General features: G+C 57.6%; 4 protein-coding genes across 4 annotated transcripts; all 4 read right to left on the bottom strand.

The window, feature by feature from the left end:
• Window positions 1-955: 955 nt before the first annotated feature.
• On the bottom strand, window positions 956-3295 carry LOC129784099 (acrosin-like). The gene is made up of 5 exons (XM_055799895.1): window positions 3245-3295; window positions 2738-3009; window positions 2202-2476; window positions 1779-1924; window positions 956-1309 (listed from the first exon to the last, which is right to left on the bottom strand). The coding sequence occupies exons 1-5, from the start codon at window positions 3293-3295 to the stop codon at window positions 956-958; spliced, it is 1098 nt and encodes a 365-aa protein (XP_055655870.1).
• A 4243-nt stretch (window positions 3296-7538) lies between these two features.
• Window positions 7539-11042, bottom strand: LOC129784098 (acrosin-like). The gene is made up of 6 exons (XM_055799894.1): window positions 10985-11042; window positions 9963-10038; window positions 9321-9422; window positions 8773-9059; window positions 8362-8507; window positions 7539-7892 (listed from the first exon to the last, which is right to left on the bottom strand). Exons 1-6 carry the CDS (start codon window positions 11040-11042, stop codon window positions 7539-7541), a joined length of 1023 nt encoding a protein of 340 aa, XP_055655869.1.
• A 3078-nt stretch (window positions 11043-14120) lies between these two features.
• On the bottom strand, window positions 14121-17624 carry LOC129784097 (acrosin-like). Its single transcript, XM_055799893.1, has 6 exons — window positions 17494-17624; window positions 16525-16620; window positions 15903-16004; window positions 15355-15641; window positions 14944-15089; window positions 14121-14474 (listed from the first exon to the last, which is right to left on the bottom strand). Exons 1-6 carry the CDS (start codon window positions 17622-17624, stop codon window positions 14121-14123), a joined length of 1116 nt encoding a protein of 371 aa, XP_055655868.1.
• Window positions 17625-20703: 3079 nt separating this feature from the next.
• Window positions 20704-22214, bottom strand: LOC129784096 (acrosin-like). The gene is made up of 3 exons (XM_055799892.1): window positions 21959-22214; window positions 21527-21672; window positions 20704-21057 (listed from the first exon to the last, which is right to left on the bottom strand). Exons 1-3 carry the CDS (start codon window positions 22212-22214, stop codon window positions 20704-20706), a joined length of 756 nt encoding a protein of 251 aa, XP_055655867.1.
• Window positions 22215-27285: the final 5071 nt, after the last annotated feature.

Raw genomic sequence — 27285 nt, 5'->3', positions numbered from 1 at the left:
TCGAGGGTCCACATTATATACCAGGAAGTGTTTGCATATGCAGAGGACATTGCATCTACCTTGTCCTTTACATGGGGGGATTTCTGCTGTCAGGCCCGGTAGAGCTGAATGAGGGGGGCACCTGGGAGGCTGGTCCTATCCCAGCCTGGGGGATGTGGCAGCTGCTCTTCCCATGCTTCTCTTGCTGCATTCCAAAGAGCCAGAGACACAAAGGCACACAGACACTGGCACAATGCATGTGAAGGGCAAACCGGATTGACAGGAACAGGATTGCATGTCTACCAGTGAAACAGCAGCACACGTTTGCTCCTGAGATACAAAAGCACAGCGTGTTCACAGATGCCTCACATGACAGAATGGAAATGAAGTCTGTGGCATATGTGGGGCTCGAAGGCAAGCTCCTTCCCCAAATCCTCAGTGCAACCCTTGGGTCTTTCCAGACGCGTCTGTCCTGGGTCATGAGAGTCCAGTTTCAAGGTCACTTGTGGCTCATCCACAAGCGCAGCGGGATCCCACCAGGAGCTGGACAAAGATGTTCTGTGTTTCCAGCTCCTTTCCCCAAGCCCTCCAGCCCGTGATGACCTATGCTCCCTTCCTCCCCCAGTGCAGCCTCCCCCTCCTCCCTGAGCAGGCCCACTTTCAGCCCTTTGCAGGGACTCTTTCCCTTTGTGCCCGCCTTGTCTGCCTGCAGCCTGCCTCGCTTGGCAGGTGCCGGGCGTGGAAGTCCTTGCCTCGCACAGGAGACTGACTTGAGCTGAAGCCTGGTTCGCTTGAGCACTGAAACTTTTTATTTCAAGCGTGTGGTCAGCCTCATCAGGTGTGTGCGTCCCGAAGCACGGGCGCAGGGCAGAGCAGTCCTTTGACGCTGAGGTGGCCTATGCATCGGCAGGCATTGCCCCAAAGGAAACGGTGGTGGCACACTGCAGCCTGCCCTGCGTGCTGTTTGTCCTGCTGCTCACACCGTTTTTCCCCTTAGGTACTGCAGGAGCTCCTGCAGCCGGCTAAAGAAGTCCAGCAGCTTCTGGACTGGAAATGGGCAGGAGCCGCCCGACTGCGCTGCTGTGGGCCTTGGCCTCGGAACGGGGCTTGAGGTGGTGACAAAATGACCCCAAGCGCGTGCTGTTGGAGTAGCCCTCGCTGCTGGGCGCAGGCCCATCTGTAGCAGGATCCAGTCGTAGAAGTGCTGAGTGGAGGTGTAGACTCCGGGCTGCCTGGCTCTGGCACAGCCTCTCCCCCAGCTGGTGACACCAACAAGCCAGAAGTAGTCTGCACTGCTGTCTTGGCACACGAGAGGCCCACCGCCGTCCCCCTGCAGAGGAGGAGAGAGGACAAAGGGGTTGTTGGGTGGCCACCGTCAGCACGGGGGTTGGCTCCTTCTCTCTGACGGCACCTGCCGGAGCTGTGTTCCCTGCAGAGCGAGGCTGTGTCGAGCGAGCCTTGCCTGGGAAGGGGTGGTGGGCTTGTAAGGTGGGGCTGGCTCTCCTCACTGCACGGTGATGGTGGGTGTGTGGAAGAGAGCTGTGGCAGGCTTGGGATGGGGAGCCATGGGCTGCCAGGAACACTAGGAGGGCTTTCTGGGCAGAGTGCCATGCCTCTGGGACAAGAGGGGCACTGGGCAGGGGCCTGCCGATGGGGAAGGGGGTATAAGCCCCCCCGGCGGTGGGGACCTGAAGTGGGAGGGGCACTGGCCAGGCCAAGCACATGCCGGGCCATGTTGGCGTAGTTGCGTGTGGCGGGGCTGCCTGTGCTACGGGGCTTGGCTCGTAGCACGCTCCTACCTGGCAGGTGTCAATGCCGCCCTGCGGATAGCCAGCACAGACGTTGTGCGTGTGGATGGCCCCTCTGTACCACCGGCTGCTGTTACAGACGTTGACATCAATGAGGCGGACCTGGGCCTCCTGCAGCACATCCGTTGATCGTCCAGCTGCGAGCACAGGAAGGAATTAGCAAGCAGCAGCTCACTGGCACTTCTCCTCCCCTGCCTGGCGGAATCCCTTGCCTCGCCCGCGCTTGGCTTTGCATCCTGAGAGGCGTTATAGCGGCATTTGCCTTCCGCCTTGCTCTGGGGAAAGGGCTCAGGCCCATCTCTCAAGAGGCATACGTCCCCGCAGGCTGACTCGGGCTCTGGCCTCTGCTGTCAGGAAGCCCAAGCAATGGCCCCGAGCGTGCCAAGCTTGCGCTCGGCACACGAGTACTTCCGCGGTACTCACATCTTGCAGTCGTGGCACCCCAGCCGCTGACGTAGCAGTTTTTCAGCTGTGAGACTCTCAGCGAGGCATCGGGCACGCAGGCAAGCTGAACGTAGGCGTTGCACTGCACAGGCTGGTCCAGCTCCAGCAAGGCAATGTCGTTCCTCTGCGTGATGTTACTGTAGCCTTGGTGAAGGAGCAGCCGCTTGATGTTGCGCACCTGGGCCTCAGGGCCCAGCTGAGTCAGCCGCGTGGCACCGATCACCACGCGCCACATGGTGATGTAGCTGGAAGGCAAATGGGGAGAGGACTCAGAGGGAGCACAGCCACGTGCTGCAGCAGCCCAGCCGTTGCCCTGCCTTCCGCTTGACGAGGGAGAGAGGAGAGCAGCGCTCGGGAGGGTGTGACTGGCCTCGCGTGCCTTAGGCTCAAGGAGCACCCAGGCCCTGGGTGTCCTGCGAGGAAACGGGGCGGGAGTAGCCCGTGCTGCTGCGAACGGGGCAAGCGCTAGTGTTGTGGGGCTATGCGCGTTCCCGGTGGCGCCTTACCTGGCCTCGATGAAGCAGTGGGCTGCTGTCAGGACCCACTGTGCGCTGATGAGGGAGCCTCCGCAGGTATGACCCGTGCCCGCTTGCCAGGGATTCTGGATGCTGACGATCCCGGGCCAGGCCCCTGCCAGGGCATCTGTGCCACCCACGACGCGCGACGTGCCATACCGAAAAGCCGTGGGCCGGAGCCCGCAGGTCCCTCTGTAAAGAGAAACTCCATAGTGTCCTGCTGGATGGCTGGCGCCCCTACGGCTCACGGTCAGCCGTCTTCCCTCCCCACAAGGCGCTGCCTGGCCAGCAGGGCTGGGGAAGCCTGTGGGGCACGTGTGTGTCCACACCCTGCCTCTTTCTGCTTTAGCCCCGTAGGTGAGTACTGCCAACAGCCTGCGTGCTGGCAAGGAAATGAGCCTCCCACACTGGCTGCCCTCCAGCCAAGCCCACAAGGGCTTGCCCAGGCTCCCTCCCAGAGCCTCGGGCCACTTACCCACAGCTGTCCCATGTGCCGTACGCAGGACAGCACATGGCCAGCAGGATGAGGAGGAGGCGCAGCAAATCCATCCCTGCCAGTGACACGTGGCAGCTGCAAGGAGGAGGGCTTGTCACCGCCAGTGCAGCCGCCAACATACTGCCCCCCGAACTCGCGTTGCTCAGGATGCCCTTGGCCCCGGGGGTGATGTCACAGAGTGGCTGGTTGCCACGGGGCTGGGCGTGGTGGCCTCTGCGGGGAGGGGGGGCAACAGGAGGGGTTCCGAGCAGGACGGGAGGCAGGAGCTGGGATCGCACAGCCCCCACAGAGCCCCGCGGAATGCTCCCTTTGCGCGATGAGGGTGGGCAGGCCCCGTGGCAGGCAGCAGCGCCTGGCTCCCGGCTCTGCCTGCTAACAGCTCACAGGAAAAACCAAGCGTGGCGGCGCAGCCTCTTTGCGAAGGTCACTGCCGCCCTGCTCTCAGCGGCCCTTTGCCACCTGCTCCTGCCCAATAAAGAGACACACAACAGAGAACGCAACCACTAGAGGCAGCACGCGCGTGCTTGGCTCTTGAAGAGACACTCTTTTGATGGTCGTGGCAGGCAAGCAGTGAGTGGGCAAGCCAAATAAGCCAAACCTAGCCCAGCAGTGCCAACCTTCCTGCACGCAGCACAGGGAAAGGCACACGCAGCACAGTCCTCACTGGCTATGTCAGCCACAGCAACGCCCTCTGGCAGGCTTCGTGTCCCTGCTCTCTCTGGGTTGGATTGCGGTTCTGGACCAACACTGAAGAGGGCAGCTGTGGCACCTGCTACGCACGGCCGAGGACATACAATCAGAATGCCAAAGAAGGCGCCTTCGAAGTCCAATGCTGTAAAACAGACATTAGAATCCCCTGTCGCTGTTGAGAAAGTGGGAGGATTAGGCAGCACCGGGTGTCGGTCAATCGCTATTTGATTAACAGCCCTTAGAAGTTGTACTACATGCTGCTCCTGGGAATGTGGCTTTGCAACAACCCCTGTTTTAGGCAATTATGACTTCTAGGCTCCAGTCCGAGCCAGGATTCCAACTTCATAGGATACTGGGTTTGTCTTAGCGGCTTCGCTCCCGGTTTCAATTCCACACTTCCCGGTGCTGCTGGGCTGAGCAACCCCCTGGCCCAAGGCAGCTGCTGCCATGTGGACACAAGTGCTGCCACCTAGGAGGGTCCCAGTGTGCAGGGCTTTTCGGATGGCAGCAAGGCGGTCACAGGCCATGACGCTCAGAAGTAAAGACTCTGCACGGAGATAGTTCAAGCTGAAAATCATTCGGTAAATATGCAGACCTTGCAACTGGTGCTTCAGCACTTGTGTTTAACAGACTGACTAACAAGGACACTACGGTCTGCACGTGTCGATACCGATCGACTAGCTACGTTGTAGGCAAGAACTATGTTGTCTGCAAGATGTACGAGCCGGGAAGAGAACCAGTACAACCTGGCTCTGCGCTTGCTGGTGTGGACTCCTCAGCACTGCGCGCCAAAGGGAAAAGTACACCCTGAGGAAGGGTGCGAGCCTTCCTCCCAGAGAGCCCAGCCCAGGACCAGCAGGTGTCAATGCACCCGCGCCAGAGTGAGGAGGCTTATGATACCGAGTTCCTGGACCGAATGGTAATAACCCCGCCTTTTCTCGGGAATCTAATGAATATGTATGCTTCTGTGTAATAGGGATCTGCTTACTTAAGCCCTGGGTGTGCAAGTGAGGAGGAGCGATCCCCCTTGCAGCCGGAGCCCCGATAAACATACCTGCTTGATAAGCCTCCTTGAGTTGTAGAGTTTGATTCCGCACGTCAGCACCAATCAAGAAGGCTACAAAGACCTGTGCAGCACATGCCGAGTAGGAGATGGCCCCGTGTCCTGGTTTCAGCTGGCATGGAGTTAACTTTCTTCTTCGTAGCTAGTGAAGTGCTGTGTTTTGGCTATGATGTGAGAACAATGTTGGTAGCCGCACTGATGTTTTCGGTTGTTGCTGCCTAGCGTTTCTGCTAAGTCAAGGCCTTTTTGGTTTCTTGGGCCTTGCCAGCCAGAGTGCTGGAGGGGCACAAGAGACTGGGAAGGGACACAGCCAGGTCAGCTGACCTGAACCAGCCACAGAGGTATTCCGTCCCGTGGGACGTCATGCTTGGTATAGAAACTTGGAGGGTTAGCTGGCGGGGGGATTCTTGCTCAGGGACTGGCTGGGCATCGGTCAGCGGGTGGTGAGCAGTTGTACTGGGCATCATTTCCTTTTTTTCCTTCTCCCTTCCTTTTGATTTTACCCTTTTCCGCCACCTTTCCATCCTAATCGTTATTGTTGTTGTTGTTATTCTTCTTCTTCTTGGTATTGTTACTGTTGTTCTTCACTCTTTCTTCTGTTTAAATTATTACATTGTTCTTATGTCAACCCTCCAGCTTTACATTGCTTTCTGATTCTCCTCCCCACCCCTCCGGGGGGGGGGGGAGTGTGCAAGTGGCTGCGTGGCGTTTGGTTGCCGGTAGCGTTTGGTTGCCGGCCGGGGTTAAACCGCGACACAGGATGGAAATGAAGTCTGTGGCATATGTGGCAAAAACCCCAGATCCACTTATGGGACTTCATGCCATTTTCCTTCACGTCTACCAAAACAACACCAATTGCCATACCGTAGCAGAGTTTATGCTTCCCTTCCTAGGCCGTTTCTCCTAATCATCTGAGGTATACAAGGGCCACCAGTGATGACAAGAGTCTGTCCACTTTTTCTGTGTGAAAGGGTCACCCTCAATCTTGCTCCCGTGTCTTAATAGACACCCCGAAGGAGAACGCTGAAGAACCTCCACTCCAGTAGAATGTCCAGGTCCCATGCCACAACGTTTCAAAAGCTCATACATCCAATAGCTAAACAAAACCTGGCAAACAAAACTGAACAGAGGCAAAATCCAGCAAATAAAATCCAAGAGAGGTGCAGATTAGCAATAGCGAGTATCCGGGTTCTGCGCATCCCCGTCTATAGCATATGGATTACACAAGTTGCACTTCAAATAGCCCGGTGGGACTCTAACCCACAATGCGGTACGACATCTTTGTAAGCAGCCTCAGCATTTATGACCAATGTCGCCGTTATCCCAAAGAGCTGTCATGGAGACTCACCCGGCCAGGGAATCGCAGGGCCTCCCCACAAATACTCTGGCGTGTGCTTGGAGTCCTCACGATCCCTGTGGTCTGTCGAGGTTCTGGAAAGCGGGTCCCATCTGGGTCACCAGATTCTCTTCCCAACAATCGTAAGTGGGAAAACTCTCCCAGGCAAAGGAGAGTTTGGAAAGCTGACAGCAGTTTAATGCTGCTCTGGGCGCATGGGGGATTTTTCCTCCTAACATGCACACCCGGTTCTCGAGGGTCCACATTATATACCAGGAAGTGTTTGCATATGCAGAGGACATTGCATCTACCTTGTCCTTTACATGGGGGGATTTCTGCTGTCAGGCCCGGTAGAGCTGAATGAGGGGGGCACCTGGGAGGCTGGTCCTATCCCAGCCTGGGGGATGTGGCAGCTGCTCTTCCCATGCTTCTCTTGCTGCATTCCAAAGAGCCAGAGACACAAAGGCACACAGACACTGGCACAATGCATGTGAAGGGCAAACCGGATTGACAGGAACAGGATTGCATGTCTACCAGTGAAACAGCAGCACACGTTTGCTCCTGAGATACAAAAGCACAGCGTGTTCACAGATGCCTCACATGACAGAATGGAAATGAAGTCTGTGGCATATGTGGGGCTCGAAGGCAAGCTCCTTCCCCAAATCCTCAGTGCAACCCTTGGGTCTTTCCAGACGCGTCTGTCCTGGGTCATGAGAGTCCAGTTTCAAGGTCACTTGTGGCTCATCCACAAGCGCAGCGGGATCCCACCAGGAGCTGGACAAAGATGTTCTGTGTTTCCAGCTCCTTTCCCCAAGCCCTCCAGCCCGTGATGACCTGTGCTCCCTTCCTCCCCCAGTGCAGCCTCCCCCTCCTCCCTGAGCAGGCCCACTTTCAGCCCTTTGCAGGGACTCTTTCCCTTTGTGCCCGCCTTGTCTGCCTGCAGCCTGCCTCGCTTGGCAGGTGCCGGGCGTGGAAGTCCTTGCCTCGCACAGGAGACTGACTTGAGCTGAAGCCTGGTTCGCTTGAGCACTGAAACTTTTTATTTCAAGCGTGTGGTCAGCCTCATCAGGTGTGTGCGTCCCGAAGCACGGGCGCAGGGCAGAGCAGTCCTTTGACGCTGAGGTGGCCTATGCATCGGCAGGCATTGCCCCAAAGGAAACGGTGGTGGCACACTGCAGCCTGCCCTGCGTGCTGTTTGTCCTGCTGCTCACACCGTTTTTCCCCTTAGGTACTGCAGGAGCTCCTGCAGCCGGCTAAAGAAGTCCAGCAGCTTCTGGACTGGAAATGGGCAGGAGCCGCCCGACTGCGCTGCTGTGGGCCTTGGCCTCGGAACGGGGCTTGAGGTGGTGACAAAATGACCCCAAGCGCGTGCTGTTGGAGTAGCCCTCGCTGCTGGGCGCAGGCCCATCTGTAGCAGGATCCAGTCGTAGAAGTGCTGAGTGGAGGTGTAGACTCCGGGCTGCCTGGCTCTGGCACAGCCTCTCCCCCAGCTGGTGACACCAACAAGCCAGAAGTAGTCTGCACTGCTGTCTTGGCACACGAGAGGCCCACCGCCGTCCCCCTGCAGAGGAGGAGAGAGGACAAAGGGGTTGTTGGGTGGCCACCGTCAGCACGGGGGTTGGCTCCTTCTCTCTGACGGCACCTGCCGGAGCTGTGTTCCCTGCAGAGCGAGGCTGTGTCGAGCGAGCCTTGCCTGGGAAGGGGTGGTGGGCTTGTAAGGTGGGGCTGGCTCTCCTCACTGCACGGTGATGGTGGGTGTGTGGAAGAGAGCTGTGGCAGGCTTGGGATGGGGAGCCATGGGCTGCCAGGAACACTAGGAGGGCTTTCTGGGCAGAGTGCCATGCCTCTGGGACAAGAGGGGCACTGGGCAGGGGCCTGCCGATGGGGAAGGGGGTATAAGCCCCCCCGGCGGTGGGGACCTGAAGTGGGAGGGGCACTGGCCAGGCCAAGCACATGCCGGGCCATGTTGGCGTAGTTGCGTGTGGCGGGGCTGCCTGTGCTACGGGGCTTGGCTCGTAGCACGCTCCTACCTGGCAGGTGTCAATGCCGCCCTGCGGATAGCCAGCACAGACGTTGTGCGTGTGGATGGCCCCTCTGTACCACCGGCTGCTGTTACAGACGTTGACATCAATGAGGCGGACCTGGGCCTCCTGCAGCACATCCGTTGATCGTCCAGCTGCGAGCACAGGAAGGAATTAGCAAGCAGCAGCTCACTGGCACTTCTCCTCCCCTGCCTGGCGGAATCCCTTGCCTCGCCCGCGCTTGGCTTTGCATCCTGAGAGGCATTATAGCGGCATTTGCCTTCCGCCTTGCTCTGGGGAAAGGGCTCAGGCCCATCTCTCAAGAGGCATACGTCCCCGCAGGCTGACTCGGGCTCTGGCCTCTGCTGTCAGGAAGCCCAAGCAATGGCCCCGAGCGTGCCAAGCTTGCGCTCGGCACACGAGTACTTCCGCGGTACTCACATCTTGCAGTCGTGGCACCCCAGCCGCTGATGTAGCAGTTTTTCAGCTGCGAGACTCTCAGCGAGGCATCGGGCACGCAGGCAAGCTGAACGTAGGCGTTGCACTGCACAGGCTGGTCCAGCTCCAGCAAGGCAATGTCGTTCCTCTGCGTGATGTTACTGTAGCCTTGGTGAAGGAGCAGCCGCTTGATGTTGCGCACCTGGGCCTCAGGGCCCAGCTGAGTCAGCCGCGTGGCACCGATCACCACGCGCCACATGGTGATGTAGCTGGAAGGCAAATGGGGAGAGGACTCAGAGGGAGCACAGCCACGTGCTGCAGCAGCCCAGCCGTTGCCCTGCCTTCCGCTTGACGAGGGAGAGAGGAGAGCAGCGCTCGGGAGGGTGTGACTGGCCTCGCGTGCCTTAGGCTCAAGGAGCACCCAGGCCCTGGGTGTCCTGCGAGGAAACGGGGCGGGAGTAGCCCGTGCTGCTGCGAACGGGGCAAGCGCTAGTGTTGTGGGGCTATGCGCGTTCCTGGTGGCGCCTTACCTGGCCTCGATGAAGCAGTGGGCTGCTGTCAGGACCCACTGTGCGCTGATGAGGGAGCCTCCGCAGGTATGACCCGTGCCCGCTTGCCAGGGATTCTGGATGCTGACGATCCCGGGCCAGGCCCCTGCCAGGGCATCTGTGCCACCCACGACGCGCGACGTGCCATACCGAAAAGCCGTGGGCCGGAGCCCGCAGGTCCCTCTGTAAAGAGAAACTCCATAGTGTCCTGCTGGATGGCTGGCGCCCCTACGGCTCACGGTCAGCCGTCTTCCCTCCCCACAAGGCGCTGCCTGGCCAGCAGGGCTGGGGAAGCCTGTGGGGCACGTGTGTGTCCACACCCTGCCTCTTTCTGCTTTAGCCCCGTAGGTGAGTACTGCCAACAGCCTGCGTGCTGGCAAGGAAATGAGCCTCCCACACTGGCTGCCCTCCAGCCAAGCCCACAAGGGCTTGCCCAGGCTCCCTCCCAGAGCCTCGGGCCACTTACCCACAGCTGTCCCATGTGCCGTACGCAGGACAGCACATGGCCAGCAGGATGAGGAGGAGGCGCAGCAAATCCATCCCTGCCAGTGACACGTGGCAGCTGCAAGGAGGAGGGCTTGTCACCGCCAGTGCAGCCGCCAACATACTGCCCCCCGAACTCACGTTGCCCAGGATGCCCTTGGCCCCGGGGGTGATGTCACAGAGTGGCTGGTTGCCACGGGGCTGGGCGTGGTGGCCTCTGCGGGGAGGGGGGGCAACAGGAGGGGTTCCGAGCAGGACGGGAGGCAGGAGCTGGGATCGCACAGCCCCCACAGAGCCCCGCGGAATGCTCCCTTTGCGCGATGAGGGTGGGCAGGCCCCGTGGCAGGCAGCAGCGCCTGGCTCCCGGCTCTGCCTGCTAACAGCTCACAGGAAAAACCAAGCGTGGCGGCGCAGCCTCTTTGCGAAGGTCACTGCCGCCCTGCTCTCAGCGGCCCTTTGCCACCTGCTCCTGCCCAATAAAGAGACACACAACAGAGAACGCAACCACTAGAGGCAGCACGCGCGTGCTTGGCTCTTGAAGAGACACTCTTTTGATGGTCGTGGCAGGCAAGCAGTGAGTGGGCAAGCCAAATAAGCCAAACCTAGCCCAGCAGTGCCAACCTTCCTGCACGCAGCACAGGGAAAGGCACACGCAGCACAGTCCTCACTGGCTATGTCAGCCACAGCAACGCCCTCTGGCAGGCTTCGTGTCCCTGCTCTCTCTGGGTTGGATTGCGGTTCTGGACCAACACTGAAGAGGGCAGCTGTGGCACCTGCTACGCACGGCCGAGGACATACAATCAGAATGCCAAAGAAGGCGCCTTCGAAGTCCAATGCTGTAAAACAGACATTAGAATCCCCTGTCGCTGTTGAGAAAGTGGGAGGATTAGGCAGCACCGGGTGTCGGTCAATCGCTATTTGATTAACAGCCCTTAGAAGTTGTACTACATGCTGCTCCTGGGCATGTGGCTTTGCAACAACCCCTGTTTTAGGCAATTATGACTTCTAGGCTCCAGTCCGAGCCAGGATTCCAACTTCATAGGATACTGGTTTTGTCTTAGCGGCTTCGCTCCCGGTTTCAATTCCACACTTCCCGGTGCTGCTGGGCTGAGCAACCCCCTGGCCCAAGGCAGCTGCTGCCATGTGGACACAAGTGCTGCCACCTAGGAGGGTCCCAGTGTGCAGGGCTTTTCGGATGGCAGCAAGGCGGTCACAGGCCATGACGCTCAGAAGTAAAGACTCTGCACGGAGATAGTTCAAGCTGAAAATCATTCGGTAAATATGCAGACCTTGCAACTGGTGCTTCAGCACTTGTGTTTAACAGACTGACTAACAAGGACACTACGGTCTGCACGTGTCGATACCGATCGACTAGCTACGTTGTAGGCAAGAACTATGTTGTCTGCAAGATGTACGAGCCGGGAAGAGAACCAGTACAACCTGGCTCTGCGCTTGCTGGTGTGGACTCCTCAGCACTGCGCGCCAAAGGGAAAAGTACACCCTGAGGAAGGGTGCGAGCCTTCCTCCCAGAGAGCCCAGCCCAGGACCAGCAGGTGTCAATGCACCCGCGCCAGAGTGAGGAGGCTTATGATACCGAGTTCCTGGACCGAATGGTAATAACCCCGCCTTTTCTCGGGAATCTAATGAATATGTATGCTTCTGTGTAATAGGGATCTGCTTACTTAAGCCCTGGGTGTGCAAGTGAGGAGGAGCGATCCCCCTTGCAGCCGGAGCCCCGATAAACATACCTGCTTGATAAGCCTCCTTGAGTTGTAGAGTTTGATTCCGCACGTCAGCACCAATCAAGAAGGCTACAAAGACCTGTGCAGCACATGCCGAGTAGGAGATGGCCCCGTGTCCTGGTTTCAGCTGGCATGGAGTTAACTTTCTTCTTCGTAGCTAGTGAAGTGCTGTGTTTTGGCTATGATTTGAGAACAATGTTGGTAGCCGCACTGATGTTTTCGGTTGTTGCTGCCTAGCGTTTCTGCTAAGTCAAGGCCTTTTTGGTTTCTTGGGCCTTGCCAGCCAGAGTGCTGGAGGGGCACAAGAGACTGGGAAGGGACACAGGCAGGTCAGCTGACCTGAACCAGCCACAGAGGTATTCCGTCCCGTGGGACATCATGCTTGGTATAGAAACTTGGAGGGTTAGCTGGCGGGGGGATTCTTGCTCAGGGACTGGCTGGGCATCGGTCAGCGGGTGGTGAGCAGTTGTACTGGGCATCATTTCCTTTTTTTCCTTCTCCCTTCCTTTTGATTTTACCCTTTTCCGCCACCTTTCCATCCTAATCGTTATTGTTGTTGTTGTTATTCTTCTTCTTCTTGGTATTGTTACTGTTGTTCTTCACTCTTTCTTCTGTTTAAATTATTACATTGTTCTTATGTCAACCCTCCAGCTTTACATTGCTTTCTGATTCTCCTCCCCACCCCTCCGGGGGGGGGGGAGTGTGCAAGTGGCTGCGTGGCGTTTGGTTGCCGGTAGCGTTTGGTTGCCGGCCGGGGTTAAACCGCGACACAGGATGGAAATGAAGTCTGTGGCATATGTGGCAAAAACCCCAGATCCACTTATGGGACTTCATGCCATTTTCCTTCACGTCTACCAAAACAACACCAATTGCCATACCGTAGCAGAGTTTATGCTTCCCTTCCTAGGCCGTTTCTCCTAATCATCTGAGGTATACAAGGGCCACCAGTGATGACAAGAGTCTGTCCACTTTTTCTGTGTGAAAGGGTCACCCTCAATCTTGCTCCCGTGTCTTAATAGACACCCCGAAGGAGAACGCTGAAGAACCTCCACTCCAGTAGAATGTCCAGGTCCCATGCCACAACGTTTCAAAAGCTCATACATCCAATAGCTAAACAAAACCTGGCAAACAAAACTGAACAGAGGCAAAATCCAGCAAATAAAATCCAAGAGAGGTGCAGATTAGCAATAGCGAGTATCCGGGTTCTGCGCATCCCCGTCTATAGCATATGGATTACACAAGTTGCACTTCAAATAGCCCGGTGGGACTCTAACCCACAATGCGGTACGACATCTTTGTAAGCAGCCTCAGCATTTATGACCAATGTCGCCGTTATCCCAAAGAGCTGTCATGGAGACTCACCCGGCCAGGGAATCGCAGGGCCTCCCCACAAATACTCTGGCGTGTGCTTGGAGTCCTCACGATCCCTGTGGTCTGTCGAGGTTCTGGAAAGCGGGTCCCATCTGGGTCACCAGATTCTCTTCCCAACAATCGTAAGTGGGAAAACTCTCCCAGGCAAAGGAGAGTTTGGAAAGCTGACAGCAGTTTAATGCTGCTCTGGGCGCATGGGGGATTTTTCCTCCTAACATGCACACCCGGTTCTCGAGGGTCCACATTATATACCAGGAAGTGTTTGCATATGCAGAGGACATTGCATCTACCTTGTCCTTTACATGGGGGGATTTCTGCTGTCAGGCCCGGTAGAGCTGAATGAGGGGGGCACCTGGGAGGCTGGTCCTATCCCAGCCTGGGGGATGTGGCAGCTGCTCTTCCCATGCTTCTCTTGCTGCATTCCAAAGAGCCAGAGACACAAAGGCACACAGACACTGGCACAATGCATGTGAAGGGCAAACCGGATTGACAGGAACAGGATTGCATGTCTACCAGTGAAACAGCAGCACACGTTTGCTCCTGAGATACAAAAGCACAGCGTGTTCACAGATGCCTCACATGACAGAATGGAAATGAAGTCTGTGGCATATGTGGGGCTCGAAGGCAAGCTCCTTCCCCAAATCCTCAGTGCAACCCTTGGGTCTTTCCAGACGCGTCTGTCCTGGGTCATGAGAGTCCAGTTTCAAGGTCACTTGTGGCTCATCCACAAGCGCAGCGGGATCCCACCAGGAGCTGGACAAAGATGTTCTGTGTTTCCAGCTCCTTTCCCCAAGCCCTCCAGCCCGTGATGACCTGTGCTCCCTTCCTCCCCCAGTGCAGCCTCCCCCTCCTCCCTGAGCAGGCCCACTTTCAGCCCTTTGCAGGGACTCTTTCCCTTTGTGCCCGCCTTGTCTGCCTGCAGCCTGCCTCGCTTGGCAGGTGCCGGGCGTGGAAGTCCTTGCCTCGCACAGGAGACTGACTTGAGCTGAAGCCTGGTTCGCTTGAGCACTGAAACTTTTTATTTCAAGCGTGTGGTCAGCCTCATCAGGTGTGTGCGTCCCGAAGCACGGGCGCAGGGCAGAGCAGTCCTTTGACGCTGAGGTGGCCTATGCATCGGCAGGCATTGCCCCAAAGGAAACGGTGGTGGCACACTGCAGCCTGCCCTGCGTGCTGTTTGTCCTGCTGCTCACACCGTTTTTCCCCTTAGGTACTGCAGGAGCTCCTGCAGCCGGCTAAAGAAGTCCAGCAGCTTCTGGACTGGAAATGGGCAGGAGCCGCCCGACTGCGCTGCTGTGGGCCTTGGCCTCGGAACGGGGCTTGAGGTGGTGACAAAATGACCCCAAGCGCGTGCTGTTGGAGTAGCCCTCGCTGCTGGGCGCAGGCCCATCTGTAGCAGGATCCAGTCGTAGAAGTGCTGAGTGGAGGTGTAGACTCCGGGCTGCCTGGCTCTGGCACAGCCTCTCCCCCAGCTGGTGACACCAACAAGCCAGAAGTAGTCTGCACTGCTGTCTTGGCACACGAGAGGCCCACCGCCGTCCCCCTGCAGAGGAGGAGAGAGGACAAAGGGGTTGTTGGGTGGCCACCGTCAGCACGGGGGTTGGCTCCTTCTCTCTGACGGCACCTGCCGGAGCTGTGTTCCCTGCAGAGCGAGGCTGTGTCGAGCGAGCCTTGCCTGGGAAGGGGTGGTGGGCTTGTAAGGTGGGGCTGGCTCTCCTCACTGCACGGTGATGGTGGGTGTGTGGAAGAGAGCTGTGGCAGGCTTGGGATGGGGAGCCATGGGCTGCCAGGAACACTAGGAGGGCTTTCTGGGCAGAGTGCCATGCCTCTGGGACAAGAGGGGCACTGGGCAGGGGCCTGCCGATGGGGAAGGGGGTATAAGCCCCCCCGGCGGTGGGGACCTGAAGTGGGAGGGGCACTGGCCAGGCCAAGCACATGCCGGGCCATGTTGGCGTAGTTGCGTGTGGCGGGGCTGCCTGTGCTACGGGGCTTGGCTCGTAGCACGCTCCTACCTGGCAGGTGTCAATGCCGCCCTGCGGATAGCCAGCACAGACGTTGTGCGTGTGGATGGCCCCTCTGTACCACCGGCTGCTGTTACAGACGTTGACATCAATGAGGCGGACCTGGGCCTCCTGCAGCACATCCGTTGATCGTCCAGCTGCGAGCACAGGAAGGAATTAGCAAGCAGCAGCTCACTGGCACTTCTCCTCCCCTGCCTGGCGGAATCCCTTGCCTCGCCCGCGCTTGGCTTTGCATCCTGAGAGGCGTTATAGCGGCATTTGCCTTCCGCCTTGCTCTGGGGAAAGGGCTCAGGCCCATCTCTCAAGAGGCATACGTCCCCGCAGGCTGACTCGGGCTCTGGCCTCTGCTGTCAGGAAGCCCAAGCAATGGCCCCGAGCGTGCCAAGCTTGCGCTCGGCACACGAGTACTTCCGCGGTACTCACATCTTGCAGTCGTGGCACCCCAGCCGCTGATGTAGCAGTTTTTCAGCTGCGAGACTCTCAGCGAGGCATCGGGCACGCAGGCAAGCTGAACGTAGGCGTTGCACTGCACAGGCTGGTCCAGCTCCAGCAAGGCAATGTCGTTCCTCTGCGTGATGTTACTGTAGCCTTGGTGAAGGAGCAGCCGCTTGATGTTGCGCACCTGGGCCTCAGGGCCCAGCTGAGTCAGCCGCGTGGCACCGATCACCACGCGCCACATGGTGATGTAGCTGGAAGGCAAATGGGGAGAGGACTCAGAGGGAGCACAGCCACGTGCTGCAGCAGCCCAGCCGTTGCCCTGCCTTCCGCTTGACGAGGGAGAGAGGAGAGCAGCGCTCGGGAGGGTGTGACTGGCCTCGCGTGCCTTAGGCTCAAGGAGCACCCAGGCCCTGGGTGTCCTGCGAGGAAACGGGGCGGGAGTAGCCCGTGCTGCTGCGAACGGGGCAAGCGCTAGTGTTGTGGGGCTATGCGCGTTCCCGGTGGCGCCTTACCTGGCCTCGATGAAGCAGTGGGCTGCTGTCAGGACCCACTGTGCGCTGATGAGGGAGCCTCCGCAGGTATGACCCGTGCCCGCTTGCCAGGGATTCTGGATGCTGACGATCCCGGGCCAGGCCCCTGCCAGGGCATCTGTGCCACCCACGACGCGCGACGTGCCATACCGAAAAGCCGTGGGCCGGAGCCCGCAGGTCCCTCTGTAAAGAGAAACTCCATAGTGTCCTGCTGGATGGCTGGCGCCCCTACGGCTCACGGTCAGCCGTCTTCCCTCCCCACAAGGCGCTGCCTGGCCAGCAGGGCTGGGGAAGCCTGTGGGGCACGTGTGTGTCCACACCCTGCCTCTTTCTGCTTTAGCCCCGTAGGTGAGTACTGCCAACAGCCTGCGTGCTGGCAAGGAAATGAGCCTCCCACACTGGCTGCCCTCCAGCCAAGCCCACAAGGGCTTGCCCAGGCTCCCTCCCAGAGCCTCGGGCCACTTACCCACAGCTGTCCCATGTGCCGTACGCAGGACAGCACATGGCCAGCAGGATGAGGAGGAGGCGCAGCAAATCCATCCCTGCCAGTGACACGTGGCAGCTGCAAGGAGGAGGGCTTGTCACCGCCAGTGCAGCCGCCAACATACTGCCCCCCGAACTCGCGTTGCTCAGGATGCCCTTGGCCCCGGGGGTGATGTCACAGAGTGGCTGGTTGCCACGGGGCTGGGCGTGGTGGCCTCTGCGGGGAGGGGGGGCAACAGGAGGGGTTCCGAGCAGGACGGGAGGCAGGAGCTGGGATCGCACAGCCCCCACAGAGCCCCGCGGAATGCTCCCTTTGCGCGATGAGGGTGGGCAGGCCCCGTGGCAGGCAGCAGCGCCTGGCTCCCGGCTCTGCCTGCTAACAGCTCACAGGAAAAACCAAGCGTGGCGGCGCAGCCTCTTTGCGAAGGTCACTGCCGCCCTGCTCTCAGCGGCCCTTTGCCACCTGCTCCTGCCCAATAAAGAGACACACAACAGAGAACGCAACCACTAGAGGCAGCACGCGCGTGCTTGGCTCTTGAAGAGACACTCTTTTGATGGTCGTGGCAGGCAAGCAGTGAGTGGGCAAGCCAAATAAGCCAAACCTAGCCCAGCAGTGCCAACCTTCCTGCACGCAGCACAGGGAAAGGCACACGCAGCACAGTCCTCACTGGCTATGTCAGCCACAGCAACGCCCTCTGGCAGGCTTCGTGTCCCTGCTCTCTCTGGGTTGGATTGCGGTTCTGGACCAACACTGAAGAGGGCAGCTGTGGCACCTGCTACGCACGGCCGAGGACATACAATCAGAATGCCAAAGAAGGCGCCTTCGAAGTCCAATGCTGTAAAACAGACATTAGAATCCCCTGTCGCTGTTAAGAAAGTGGGAGGATTAGGCAGCACCGGGTGTCGGTCAATCGCTATTTGATTAACAGCCCTTAGAAGTTGTACTACATGCTGCTCCTGGGCATGTGGCTTTGCAACAACCCCTGTTTTAGGCAATTATGACTTCTAGGCTCCAGTCTGAGCCAGGATTCCAACTTCATAGGATACTGGTTTTGTCTTAGCGGCTTCGCTCCCGGTTTCAATTCCACACTTCCCGGTGCTGCTGGGCTGGGCAACCCCCTGGCCCAAGGCAGCTGCTGCCGTGTGGACACAAGCTCTGCCACCTAGGAGGGTCCCAGTGTGCAGGGCTTTTCGGATGGCAGCAAGGCGGTCACAGGCCATGACGCTCAGAAGTAAAGACTCTGCACAGAGATAGTTCAAGCTGAAAATCATTCGGTAAATATGCAGACCTTGCAACTGGTGCTTCAGCACTTGTGTTTAACGGACTGACTAACAAGGACACTACGGTCTGCACGTGTCGATACCGATCGACTAGCTACGTTGTAGGCAAGAACTATGTTGTCTGCAAGATGTACGAGCCGGGAAGAGAACCAGTACAACCTGGCTCTGCGCTTGCTGGTGTGGACTCCTCAGCACTGCGCGCCAAAGGGAAAAGTACACCCTGAGGAAGGGTGCGAGCCTTCCTCCCAGAGAGCCCAGCCCAGGACCAGCAGGTGTCAATGCACCCGCGCCAGAGTGAGGAGGCTTATGATACCGAGTTCCTGGACCGAATGGTAATAACCCCGCCTTTTCTCGGGAATCTAATGAATATGTATGCTTCTGTGTAATAGGGATCTGCTTACTTAAGCCCTGGGTGTGCAAGTGAGGAGGAGCGATCCCCCTTGCAGCCGGAGCCCCGATAAACATACCTGCTTGATAAGCCTCCTTGAGTTGTAGAGTTTGATTCCGCACGTCAGCACCAATCAAGAAGGCTACAAAGACCTGTGCAGCACATGCCGAGTAGGAGATGGCCCCGTGTCCTGGTTTCAGCTGGCATGGAGTTAACTTTCTTCTTCGTAGCTAGTGAAGTGCTGTGTTTTGGCTATGATGTGAGAACAATGTTGGTAGCCGCACTGATGTTTTCGGTTGTTGCTGCCTAGCGTTTCTGCTAAGTCAAGGCCTTTTTGGTTTCTTGGGCCTTGCCAGCCAGAGTGCTGGAGGGGCACAAGAGACTGGGAAGGGACACAGGCAGGTCAGCTGACCTGAACCAGCCACAGAGGTATTCCGTCCCGTGGGACATCATGCTTGGTATAGAAACTTGGAGGGTTAGCTGGCGGGGGGATTCTTGCTCAGGGACTGGCTGGGCATCGGTCAGCGGGTGGTGAGCAGTTGTACTGGGCATCATTTCCTTTTTTTCCTTCTCCCTTCCTTTTGATTTTACCCTTTTCCGCCACCTTTCCATCCTAATCGTTATTGTTGTTGTTGTTATTCTTCTTCTTCTTGGTATTGTTACTGTTGTTCTTCACTCTTTCTTCTGTTTAAATTATTACATTGTTCTTATGTCAACCCTCCAGCTTTACATTGCTTTCTGATTCTCCTCCCCACCCCTCCGGGGGGGGGGGGAGTGTGCAAGTGGCTGCGTGGCGTTTGGTTGCCGGTAGCGTTTGGTTGCCGGCCGGGGTTAAACCGCGACACAGGATGGAAATGAAGTCTGTGGCATATGTGGCAAAAACCCCAGATCCACTTATGGGACTTCATGCCATTTTCCTTCACGTCTACCAAAACAACACCAATTGCCATACCGTAGCAGAGTTTATGCTTCCCTTCCTAGGCCGTTTCTCCTAATCATCTGAGGTATACAAGGGCCACCAGTGATGACAAGAGTCTGTCCACTTTTTCTGTGTGAAAGGGTCACCCTCAATCTTGCTCCCGTGTCTTAATAGACACCCCAAAGGAGAACGCTGAAGAACCTCCACTCCAGTAGAATGTCCAGGTCCCATGCCACAACGTTTCAAAAGCTCATACATCCAATAGCTAAACAAAACCTGGCAAACAAAACTGAACAGAGGCAAAATCCAGCAAATAAAATCCAAGAGAGGTGCAGATTAGCAATAGCGAGTATCCGGGTTCTGCGCATCCCCGTCTATAGCATATGGATTACACAAGTTGCACTTCAAATAGCCCGGTGGGACTCTAACCCACAATGCGGTACGACATCTTTGTAAGCAGCCTCAGCATTTATGACCAATGTCGCCGTTATCCCAAAGAGCTGTCACGGAGACTCACCCGGCCAGGGAATCGCAGGGCCTCCCCACAAATACTCTGGCGTGTGCTTGGAGTCCTCACAATCCCTGTGGTCTGTCGAGGTTCTGGAAAGCGGGTCCCATCTGGGTCACCAGATTCTCTTCCCAACAATCGTAAGTGGGAAAACTCTCCCAGGCAAAGGAGAGTTTGGAAAGCTGACAGCAGTTTAATGCTGCTCTGGGCGCATGGGGGATTTTTCCTCCTAACATGCACACCCGGTTCTCGAGGGTCCACATTATATACCAGGAAGTGTTTGCATATGCAGAGGACATTGCATCTACCTTGTCCTTTACATGGGGGGATTTCTGCTGTCAGGCCCGGTAGAGCTGAATGAGGGGGGCACCTGGGAGGCTGGTCCTATCCCAGCCTGGGGGATGTGGCAGCTGCTCTTCCCATGCTTCTCTTGCTGCATTCCAAAGAGCCAGAGACACAAAGGCACACAGACACTGGCACAATGCATGTGAAGGGCAAACCGGATTGACAGGAACAGGATTGCATGTCTACCAGTGAAACAGCAGCACACGTTTGCTCCTGAGATACAAAAGCACAGCGTGTTCACAGATGCCTCACATGACAGAATGGAAATGAAGTCTGTGGCATATGTGGGGCTCGAAGGCAAGCTCCTTCCCCAAATCCTCAGTGCAACCCTTGGGTCTTTCCAGACGCGTCTGTCCTGGGTCATGAGAGTCCAGTTTCAAGGTCACTTGTGGCTCATCCACAAGCGCAGCGGGATCCCACCAGGAGCTGGACAAAGATGTTCTGTGTTTCCAGCTCCTTTCCCCAAGCCCTCCAGCCCGTGATGACCTGTGCTCCCTTCCTCCCCCAGTGCAGCCTCCCCCTCCTCCCTGAGCAGGCCCACTTTCAGCCCTTTGCAGGGACTCTTTCCCTTTGTGCCCGCCTTGTCTGCCTGCAGCCTGCCTCGCTTGGCAGGTGCCGGGCGTGGAAGTCCTTGCCTCGCACAGGAGACTGACTTGAGCTGAAGCCTGGTTCGCTTGAGCACTGAAACTTTTTATTTCAAGCGTGTGGTCAGCCTCATCAGGTGTGTGCGTCCCGAAGCACGGGCGCAGGGCAGAGCAGTCCTTTGACGCTGAGGTGGCCTATGCATCGGCAGGCATTGCCCCAAAGGAAACGGTGGTGGCACACTGCAGCCTGCCCTGCGTGCTGTTTGTCCTGCTGCTCACACCGTTTTTCCCCTTAGGTACTGCAGGAGCTCCTGCAGCCGGCTAAAGAAGTCCAGCAGCTTCTGGACTGGAAATGGGCAGGAGCCGCCCGACTGCGCTGCTGTGGGCCTTGGCCTCGGAACGGGGCTTGAGGTGGTGACAAAATGACCCCAAGCGCGTGCTGTTGGAGTAGCCCTCGCTGCTGGGCGCAGGCCCATCTGTAGCAGGATCCAGTCGTAGAAGTGCTGAGTGGAGGTGTAGACTCTGGGCTGCCTGGCTCGGGCACAGCCTCTCCCCCAGCTGGTGACACCAACAAGCCAGAAGTAGTCTGCACTGCTGTCTTGGCACACGAGAGGCCCACCGCCGTCCCCCTGCAGAGGAGGAGAGAGGACAAAGGGGTTGTTGGGTGGCCACCGTCAGCACGGGGGTTGGCTCCTTCTCTCTGACGGCACCTGCCGGAGCTGTGTTCCCTGCAGAGCGAGGCTGTGTCGAGCGAGCCTTGCCTGGGAAGGGGTGGTGGGCTTGTAAGGTGGGGCTGGCTCTCCTCACTGCACGGTGATGGTGGGTGTGTGGAAGAGAGCTGTGGCAGGCTTGGGATGGGGAGCCATGGGCTGCCAGGAACACTAGGAGGGCTTTCTGGGCAGAGTGCCATGCCTCTGGGACAAGAGGGGCACTGGGCAGGGGCCTGCCGATGGGGAAGGGGGTATAAGCCCCCCCGGCGGTGGGGACCTGAAGTGGGAGGGGCACTGGCCAGGCCAAGCACATGCCGGGCCATGTTGGCGTAGTTGCGTGTGGCGGGGCTGCCTGTGCTACGGGGCTTGGCTCGTAGCACGCTCCTACCTGGCAGGTGTCAATGCCGCCCTGCGGATAGCCAGCACAGACGTTGTGCGTGTGGATGGCCCCTCTGTACCACCGGCTGCTGTTACAGACGTTGACATCAATGAGGCGGACCTGGGCCTCCTGCAGCACATCCGTTGATCGTCCAGCTGCGAGCACAGGAAGGAATTAGCAAGCAGCAGCTCACTGGCACTTCTCCTCCCCTGCCTGGCGGAATCCCTTGCCTCGCCCGCGCTTGGCTTTGCATCCTGAGAGGCGTTATAGCGGCATTTGCCTTCCGCCTTGCTCTGGGGAAAGGGCTCAGGCCCATCTCTCAAGAGGCATACGTCCCCGCAGGCTGACTCGGGCTCTGGCCTCTGCTGTCAGGAAGCCCAAGCAATGGCCCCGAGCGTGCCAAGCTTGCGCTCGGCACACGAGTACTTCCGCGGTACTCACATCTTGCAGTCGTGGCACCCCAGCCGCTGACGTAGCAGTTTTTCAGCTGCGAGACTCTCAGCGAGGCATCGGGCACGCAGGCAAGCTGAACGTAGGCGTTGCACTGCACAGGCTGGTCCAGCTCCAGCAAGGCAATGTCGTTCCTCTGCGTGATGTTACTGTAGCCTTGGTGAAGGAGCAGCCGCTTGATGTTGCGCACCTGGGCCTCAGGGCCCAGCTGAGTCAGCCGCGTGGCACCGATCACCACGCGCCACATGGTGATGTAGCTGGAAGGCAAATGGGGAGAGGACTCAGAGGGAGCACAGCCACGTGCTGCAGCAGCCCAGCCGTTGCCCTGCCTTCCGCTTGACGAGGGAGAGAGGAGAGCAGCGCTCGGGAGGGTGTGACTGGCCTCGCGTGCCTTAGGCTCAAGGAGCACCCAGGCCCTGGGTGTCCTGCGAGGAAACGGGGCAGGAGTAGCCCGTGCTGCTGCGAACGGGGCAAGCGCTAGTGTTGTGGGGCTATGCGCGTTCCCGGTGGCGCCTTACCTGGCCTCGATGAAGCAGTGGGCTGCTGTCAGGACCCACTGTGCGCTGATGAGGGAGCCTCCGCAGGTATGACCCGTGCCCGCTTGCCAGGGATTCTGGATGCTGACGATCCCGGGCCAGGCCCCTGCCAGGGCATCTGTGCCACCCACGACGCGCGACGTGCCATACCGAAAAGCCGTGGGCCGGAGCCCGCAGGTCCCTCTGTAAAGAGAAACTCCATAGTGTCCTGCTGGATGGCTGGCGCCCCTACGGCTCACGGTCAGCCGTCTTCCCTCCCCACAAGGCACTGCCTGGCCAGCAGGGCTGGGGAAGCCTGTGGGGCACGTGTGTGTCCACACCCTGCCTCTTTCTGCTTTAGCCCCGTAGGTGAGTACTGCCAACAGCCTGCGTGCTGGCAAGGAAATGAGCCTCCCACACTGGCTGCCCTCCAGCCAAGCCCACAAGGGCTTGCCCAAGCTCCCTCCCAGAGCCTCGGGCCACTTACCCACAGCTGTCCCATGTGCCGTACGCAGGACAGCACATGGCCAGCAGGATGAGGAGGAGGCGCAGCAAATCCATCCCTGCCAGTGACACGTGGCAGCTGCAAGGAGGAGGGCTTGTCACCGCCAGTGCAGCCGCCAACATACTGCCCCCCGAACTCGCGTTGCTCAGGATGCCCTTGGCCCCGGGGGTGATGTCACAGAGTGGCTGGTTGCCACGGGGCTGGGCGTGGTGGCCTCTGCGGGGAGGGGGGGCAACAGGAGGGGTTCCGAGCAGGACGGGAGGCAGGAGCTGGGATCGCACAGCCCCCACAGAGCCCCGCGGAATGCTCCCTTTGCGCGATGAGGGTGGGCAGGCCCCGTGGCAGGCAGCAGCGCCTGGCTCCCGGCTCTGCCTGCTAACAGCTCACAGGAAAAACCAAGCGTGGCGGCGCAGCCTCTTTGCGAAGGTCACTGCCGCCCTGCTCTCAGCGGCCCTTTGCCACCTGCTCCTGCCCAATAAAGAGACACACAACAGAGAACGCAACCACTAGAGGCAGCACGCGCGTGCTTGGCTCTTGAAGAGACACTCTTTTGATGGTCGTGGCAGGCAAGCAGTGAGTGGGCAAGCCAAATAAGCCAAACCTAGCCCAGCAGTGCCAACCTTCCTGCACGCAGCACAGGGAAAGGCACACGCAGCACAGTCCTCACTGGCTATGTCAGCCACAGCAACGCCCTCTGGCAGGCTTCGTGTCCCTGCTCTCTCTGGGTTGGATTGCGGTTCTGGACCAACACTGAAGAGGGCAGCTGTGGCACCTGCTACGCACGGCCGAGGACATACAATCAGAATGCCAAAGAAGGCGCCTTCGAAGTCCAATGCTGTAAAACAGACATTAGAATCCCCTGTCGCTGTTAAGAAAGTGGGAGGATTAGGCAGCACCGGGTGTCGGTCAATCGCTATTTGATTAACAGCCCTTAGAAGTTGTACTACATGCTGCTCCTGGGCATGTGGCTTTGCAACAACCCCTGTTTTAGGCAATTATGACTTCTAGGCTCCAGTCTGAGCCAGGATTCCAACTTCATAGGATACTGGTTTTGTCTTAGCGGCTTCGCTCCCGGTTTCAATTCCACACTTCCCGGTGCTGCTGGGCTGAGCAACCCCCTGGCCCAAGGCAGCTGCTGCCATGTGGACACAAGTGCTGCCACCTAGGAGGGTCCCAGTGTGCAGGGCTTTTCGGATGGCAGCAAGGCGGTCACAGGCCATGACGCTCAGAAGTAAAGACTCTGCACAGAGATAGTTCAAGCTGAAAATCATTCGGTAAATATGCAGACCTTGCAACTGGTGCTTCAGCACTTGTGTTTAACGGACTGACTAACAAGGACACTACGGTCTGCACGTGTCGATACCGATCGACTAGCTACGTTGTAGGCAAGAACTATGTTGTCTGCAAGATGTACGAGCCGGGAAGAGAACCAGTACAACCTGGCTCTGCGCTTGCTGGTGTGGACTCCTCAGCACTGCGCGCCAAAGGGAAAAGTACACCCTGAGGAAGGGTGCGAGCCTTCCTCCCAGAGAGCCCAGCCCAGGACCAGCAGGTGTCAATGCACCCGCGCCAGAGTGAGGAGGCTTATGATACCGAGTTCCTGGACCGAATGGTAATAACCCCGCCTTTTCTCGGGAATCTAATGAATATGTATGCTTCTGTGTAATAGGGATCTGCTTACTTAAGCCCTGGGGTGTGCAAGTGAGGAGGAGCGATCCCCCTTGCAGCCGGAGCCCCGATAAACATACCTGCTTGATAACCCTCCTTGAGTTGTAGAGTTTGATTCCGCACGTCAGCACCAATCAAGAAGGCTACAAAGACCTGTGCAGCACATGCCGAGTAGGAGATGGCCCCGTGTCCTGGTTTCAGCTGGCATGGAGTTAACTTTCTTCTTCGTAGCTAGTGAAGTGCTGTGTTTTGGCTATGATTGAGAACAATGTTGGTAGCCGCACTGATGTTTTCGGTTGTTGCTGCCTAGCGTTTCTGCTAAGTCAAGGCCTTTTTGGTTTCTTGGGCCTTGCCAGCCAGAGTGCTGGAGGGGCACAAGAGACTGGGAAGGGACACAGCCAGGTCAGCTGACCTGAACCAGCCACAGAGGTATTCCGTCCCGTGGGACGTCATGCTTGGTATAGAAACTTGGAGGGTTAGCTGGCGGGGGGATTCTTGCTCAGGGACTGGCTGGGCATCGGTCAGCGGGTGGTGAGCAGTTGTACTGGGCATCATTTCCTTTTTTTCCTTCTCCCTTCCTTTTGATTTTACCCTTTTCCGCCACCTTTCCATCCTAATCGTTATTGTTGTTGTTGTTATTCTTCTTCTTCTTGGTATTGTTACTGTTGTTCTTCACTCTTTCTTCTGTTTAAATTATTACATTGTTCTTATGTCAACCCTCCAGCTTTACATTGCTTTCTGATTCTCCTCCCCACCCCTCCGGGGGGGGGGGAGTGTGCAAGTGGCTGCGTGGCGTTTGGTTGCCGGTAGCGTTTGGTTGCCGGCCGGGGTTAAACCGCGACACAGGATGGAAATGAAGTCTGTGGCATATGTGGCAAAAACCCCAGATCCACTTATGGGACTTCATGCCATTTTCCTTCACGTCTACCAAAACAACACCAATTGCCATACCGTAGCAGAGTTTATGCTTCCCTTCCTAGGCCGTTTCTCCTAATCATCTGAGGTATACAAGGGCCACCAGTGATGACAAGAGTCTGTCCACTTTTTCTGTGTGAAAGGGTCACCCTCAATCTTGCTCCCGTGTCTTAATAGACACCCGAAGGAGAACGCTGAAGAACCTCCACTCCAGTAGAATGTCCAGGTCCCATGCCACAACGTTTCAAAAGCTCATACATCCAATAGCTAAACAAAACCTGGCAAACAAAACTGAACAGAGGCAAAATCCAGCAAATAAAATCCAAGAGAGGTGCAGATTAGCAATAGCGAGTATCCGGGTTCTGTGCATCCCCGTCTATAGCATATGGATTACACAAGTTGCACTTCAAATAGCCCGGTGGGACTCTAACCCACAATGCGGTACGACATCTTTGTAAGCAGCCTCAGCATTTATGACCAATGTCGCCGTTATCCCAAAGAGCTGTCATGGAGACTCACCCGGCCAGGGGAATCGCAGGGCCTCCCCACAAATACTCTGGCGTGTGCTTGGAGTCCTCACAATCCCTGTGGTCTGTCGAGGTTCTGGAAAGCGGGTCCCATCTGGGTCACCAGATTCTCTTCCCAACAATCGTAAGTGGGAAAACTCTCCCAGGCAAAGGAGAGTTTGGAAAGCTGACAGCAGTTTAATGCTGCTCTGGGCGCATGGGGGATTTTTCCTCCTAACATGCACACCCGGTTCTCGAGGGTCCACATTATATACCAGGAAGTGTTTGCATATGCAGAGGACATTGCATCTACCTTGTCCTTTACATGGGGGGATTTCTGCTGTCAGGCCCGGTAGAGCTGAATGAGGGGGGCACCTGGGAGGCTGGTCCTATCCCAGCCTGGGGGATGTGGCAGCTGCTCTTCCCATGCTTCTCTTGCTGCATTCCAAAGAGCCAGAGACACAAAGGCACACAGACACTGGCACAATGCATGTGAAGGGCAAACCGGATTGACAGGAACAGGATTGCATGTCTACCAGTGAAACAGCAGCACACGTTTGCTCCTGAGATACAAAAGCACAGCGTGTTCACAGATGCCTCACATGACAGAATGGAAATGAAGTCTGTGGCATATGTGGGGCTCGAAGGCAAGCTCCTTCCCCAAATCCTCAGTGCAACCCTTGGGTCTTTCCAGACGCGTCTGTCCTGGGTCATGAGAGTCCAGTTTCAAGGTCACTTGTGGCTCATCCACAAGCGCAGCGGGATCCCACCAGGAGCTGGACAAAGATGTTCTGTGTTTCCAGCTCCTTTCCCCAAGCCCTCCAGCCCGTGATGACCTGTGCTCCCTTCCTCCCCCAGTGCAGCCTCCCCCTCCTCCCTGAGCAGGCCCACTTTCAGCCCTTTGCAGGGACTCTTTCCCTTTGTGCCCGCCTTGTCTGCCTGCAGCCTGCCTCGCTTGGCAGGTGCCGGGCGTGGAAGTCCTTGCCTCGCACAGGAGACTGACTTGAGCTGAAGCCTGGTTCGCTTGAGCACTGAAACTTTTTATTTCAAGCGTGTGGTCAGCCTCATCAGGTGTGTGCGTCCCGAAGCACGGGCGCAGGGCAGAGCAGTCCTTTGACGCTGAGGTGGCCTATGCATCGGCAGGCATTGCCCCAAAGGAAACGGTGGTGGCACACTGCAGCCTGCCCTGCGTGCTGTTTGTCCTGCTGC

Source organism: Falco peregrinus, chromosome 3, assembly GCF_023634155.1.
Source record: "Falco peregrinus isolate bFalPer1 chromosome 3, bFalPer1.pri, whole genome shotgun sequence".
Classification (NCBI taxonomy): domain Eukaryota; kingdom Metazoa; phylum Chordata; class Aves; order Falconiformes; family Falconidae; genus Falco; species Falco peregrinus.
The sequence above is the reverse complement of the archived record's forward strand: the minus strand, read 5'-3'. Positions and strand labels throughout refer to the sequence as shown.

Excerpts from the sequence above, each read along its gene's own strand:
- LOC129784099 (XM_055799895.1), bottom strand. The coding sequence starts at position 3,295 with ATGGATTTGCTGCGCCTCCTCCTCATCCTGCTGGCCATGTGCTGTCCT. Across the intron at positions 2,477-2,737 it reads CACTGCTTCATCGAGGCCAG|CTACATCACCATGTGGCGCG; the intron begins GTAAGGCGCCAC and ends TTTGCCTTCCAG. Across the intron at positions 1,925-2,201 it reads GACTGCAAGATGTGAGTACC|CTGGACGATCAACGGATGTG; the intron begins GCGGAAGTACTC and ends CTGTGCTCGCAG.
- LOC129784098 (XM_055799894.1), bottom strand. The coding sequence starts at position 11,042 with ATGGCCTGTGACCGCCTTGCTGCCATCCGAAAAGCCCTGCACACTGGG. Across the intron at positions 10,039-10,984 it reads GCACACTGGGACCCTCCTAG|AGGCCACCACGCCCAGCCCC; the intron begins GTGGCAGCACTT and ends CCCTCCCCGCAG. Across the intron at positions 9,423-9,962 it reads CCAAGGGCATCCTGGGCAAC|CATCCAGAATCCCTGGCAAG; the intron begins GTGAGTTCGGGG and ends CGGGATCGTCAG.
- LOC129784097 (XM_055799893.1), bottom strand. The coding sequence starts at position 17,624 with ATGGCCTGTGACCGCCTTGCTGCCATCCGAAAAGCCCTGCACACTGGG. Across the intron at positions 16,621-17,493 it reads CAGCCCAGCAGCACCGGGAA|AGGCCACCACGCCCAGCCCC; the intron begins GTGTGGAATTGA and ends CCCTCCCCGCAG. Across the intron at positions 15,090-15,354 it reads TGAGTACCGCGGAAGTACTC|CTGGACGATCAACGGATGTG; the intron begins GTGTGCCGAGCG and ends CTGTGCTCGCAG.
- LOC129784096 (XM_055799892.1), bottom strand. The coding sequence starts at position 22,214 with ATGTGGCGCGTGGTGATCGGTGCCACGCGGCTGACTCAGCTGGGCCCT. Across the intron at positions 21,673-21,958 it reads GGGTGCCACGACTGCAAGAT|CTGGACGATCAACGGATGTG; the intron begins GTGAGTACCGCG and ends CTGTGCTCGCAG. Across the intron at positions 21,058-21,526 it reads GCGGCATTGACACCTGCCAG|GGGGACGGCGGTGGGCCTCT; the intron begins GTAGGAGCGTGC and ends CCTCCTCTGCAG.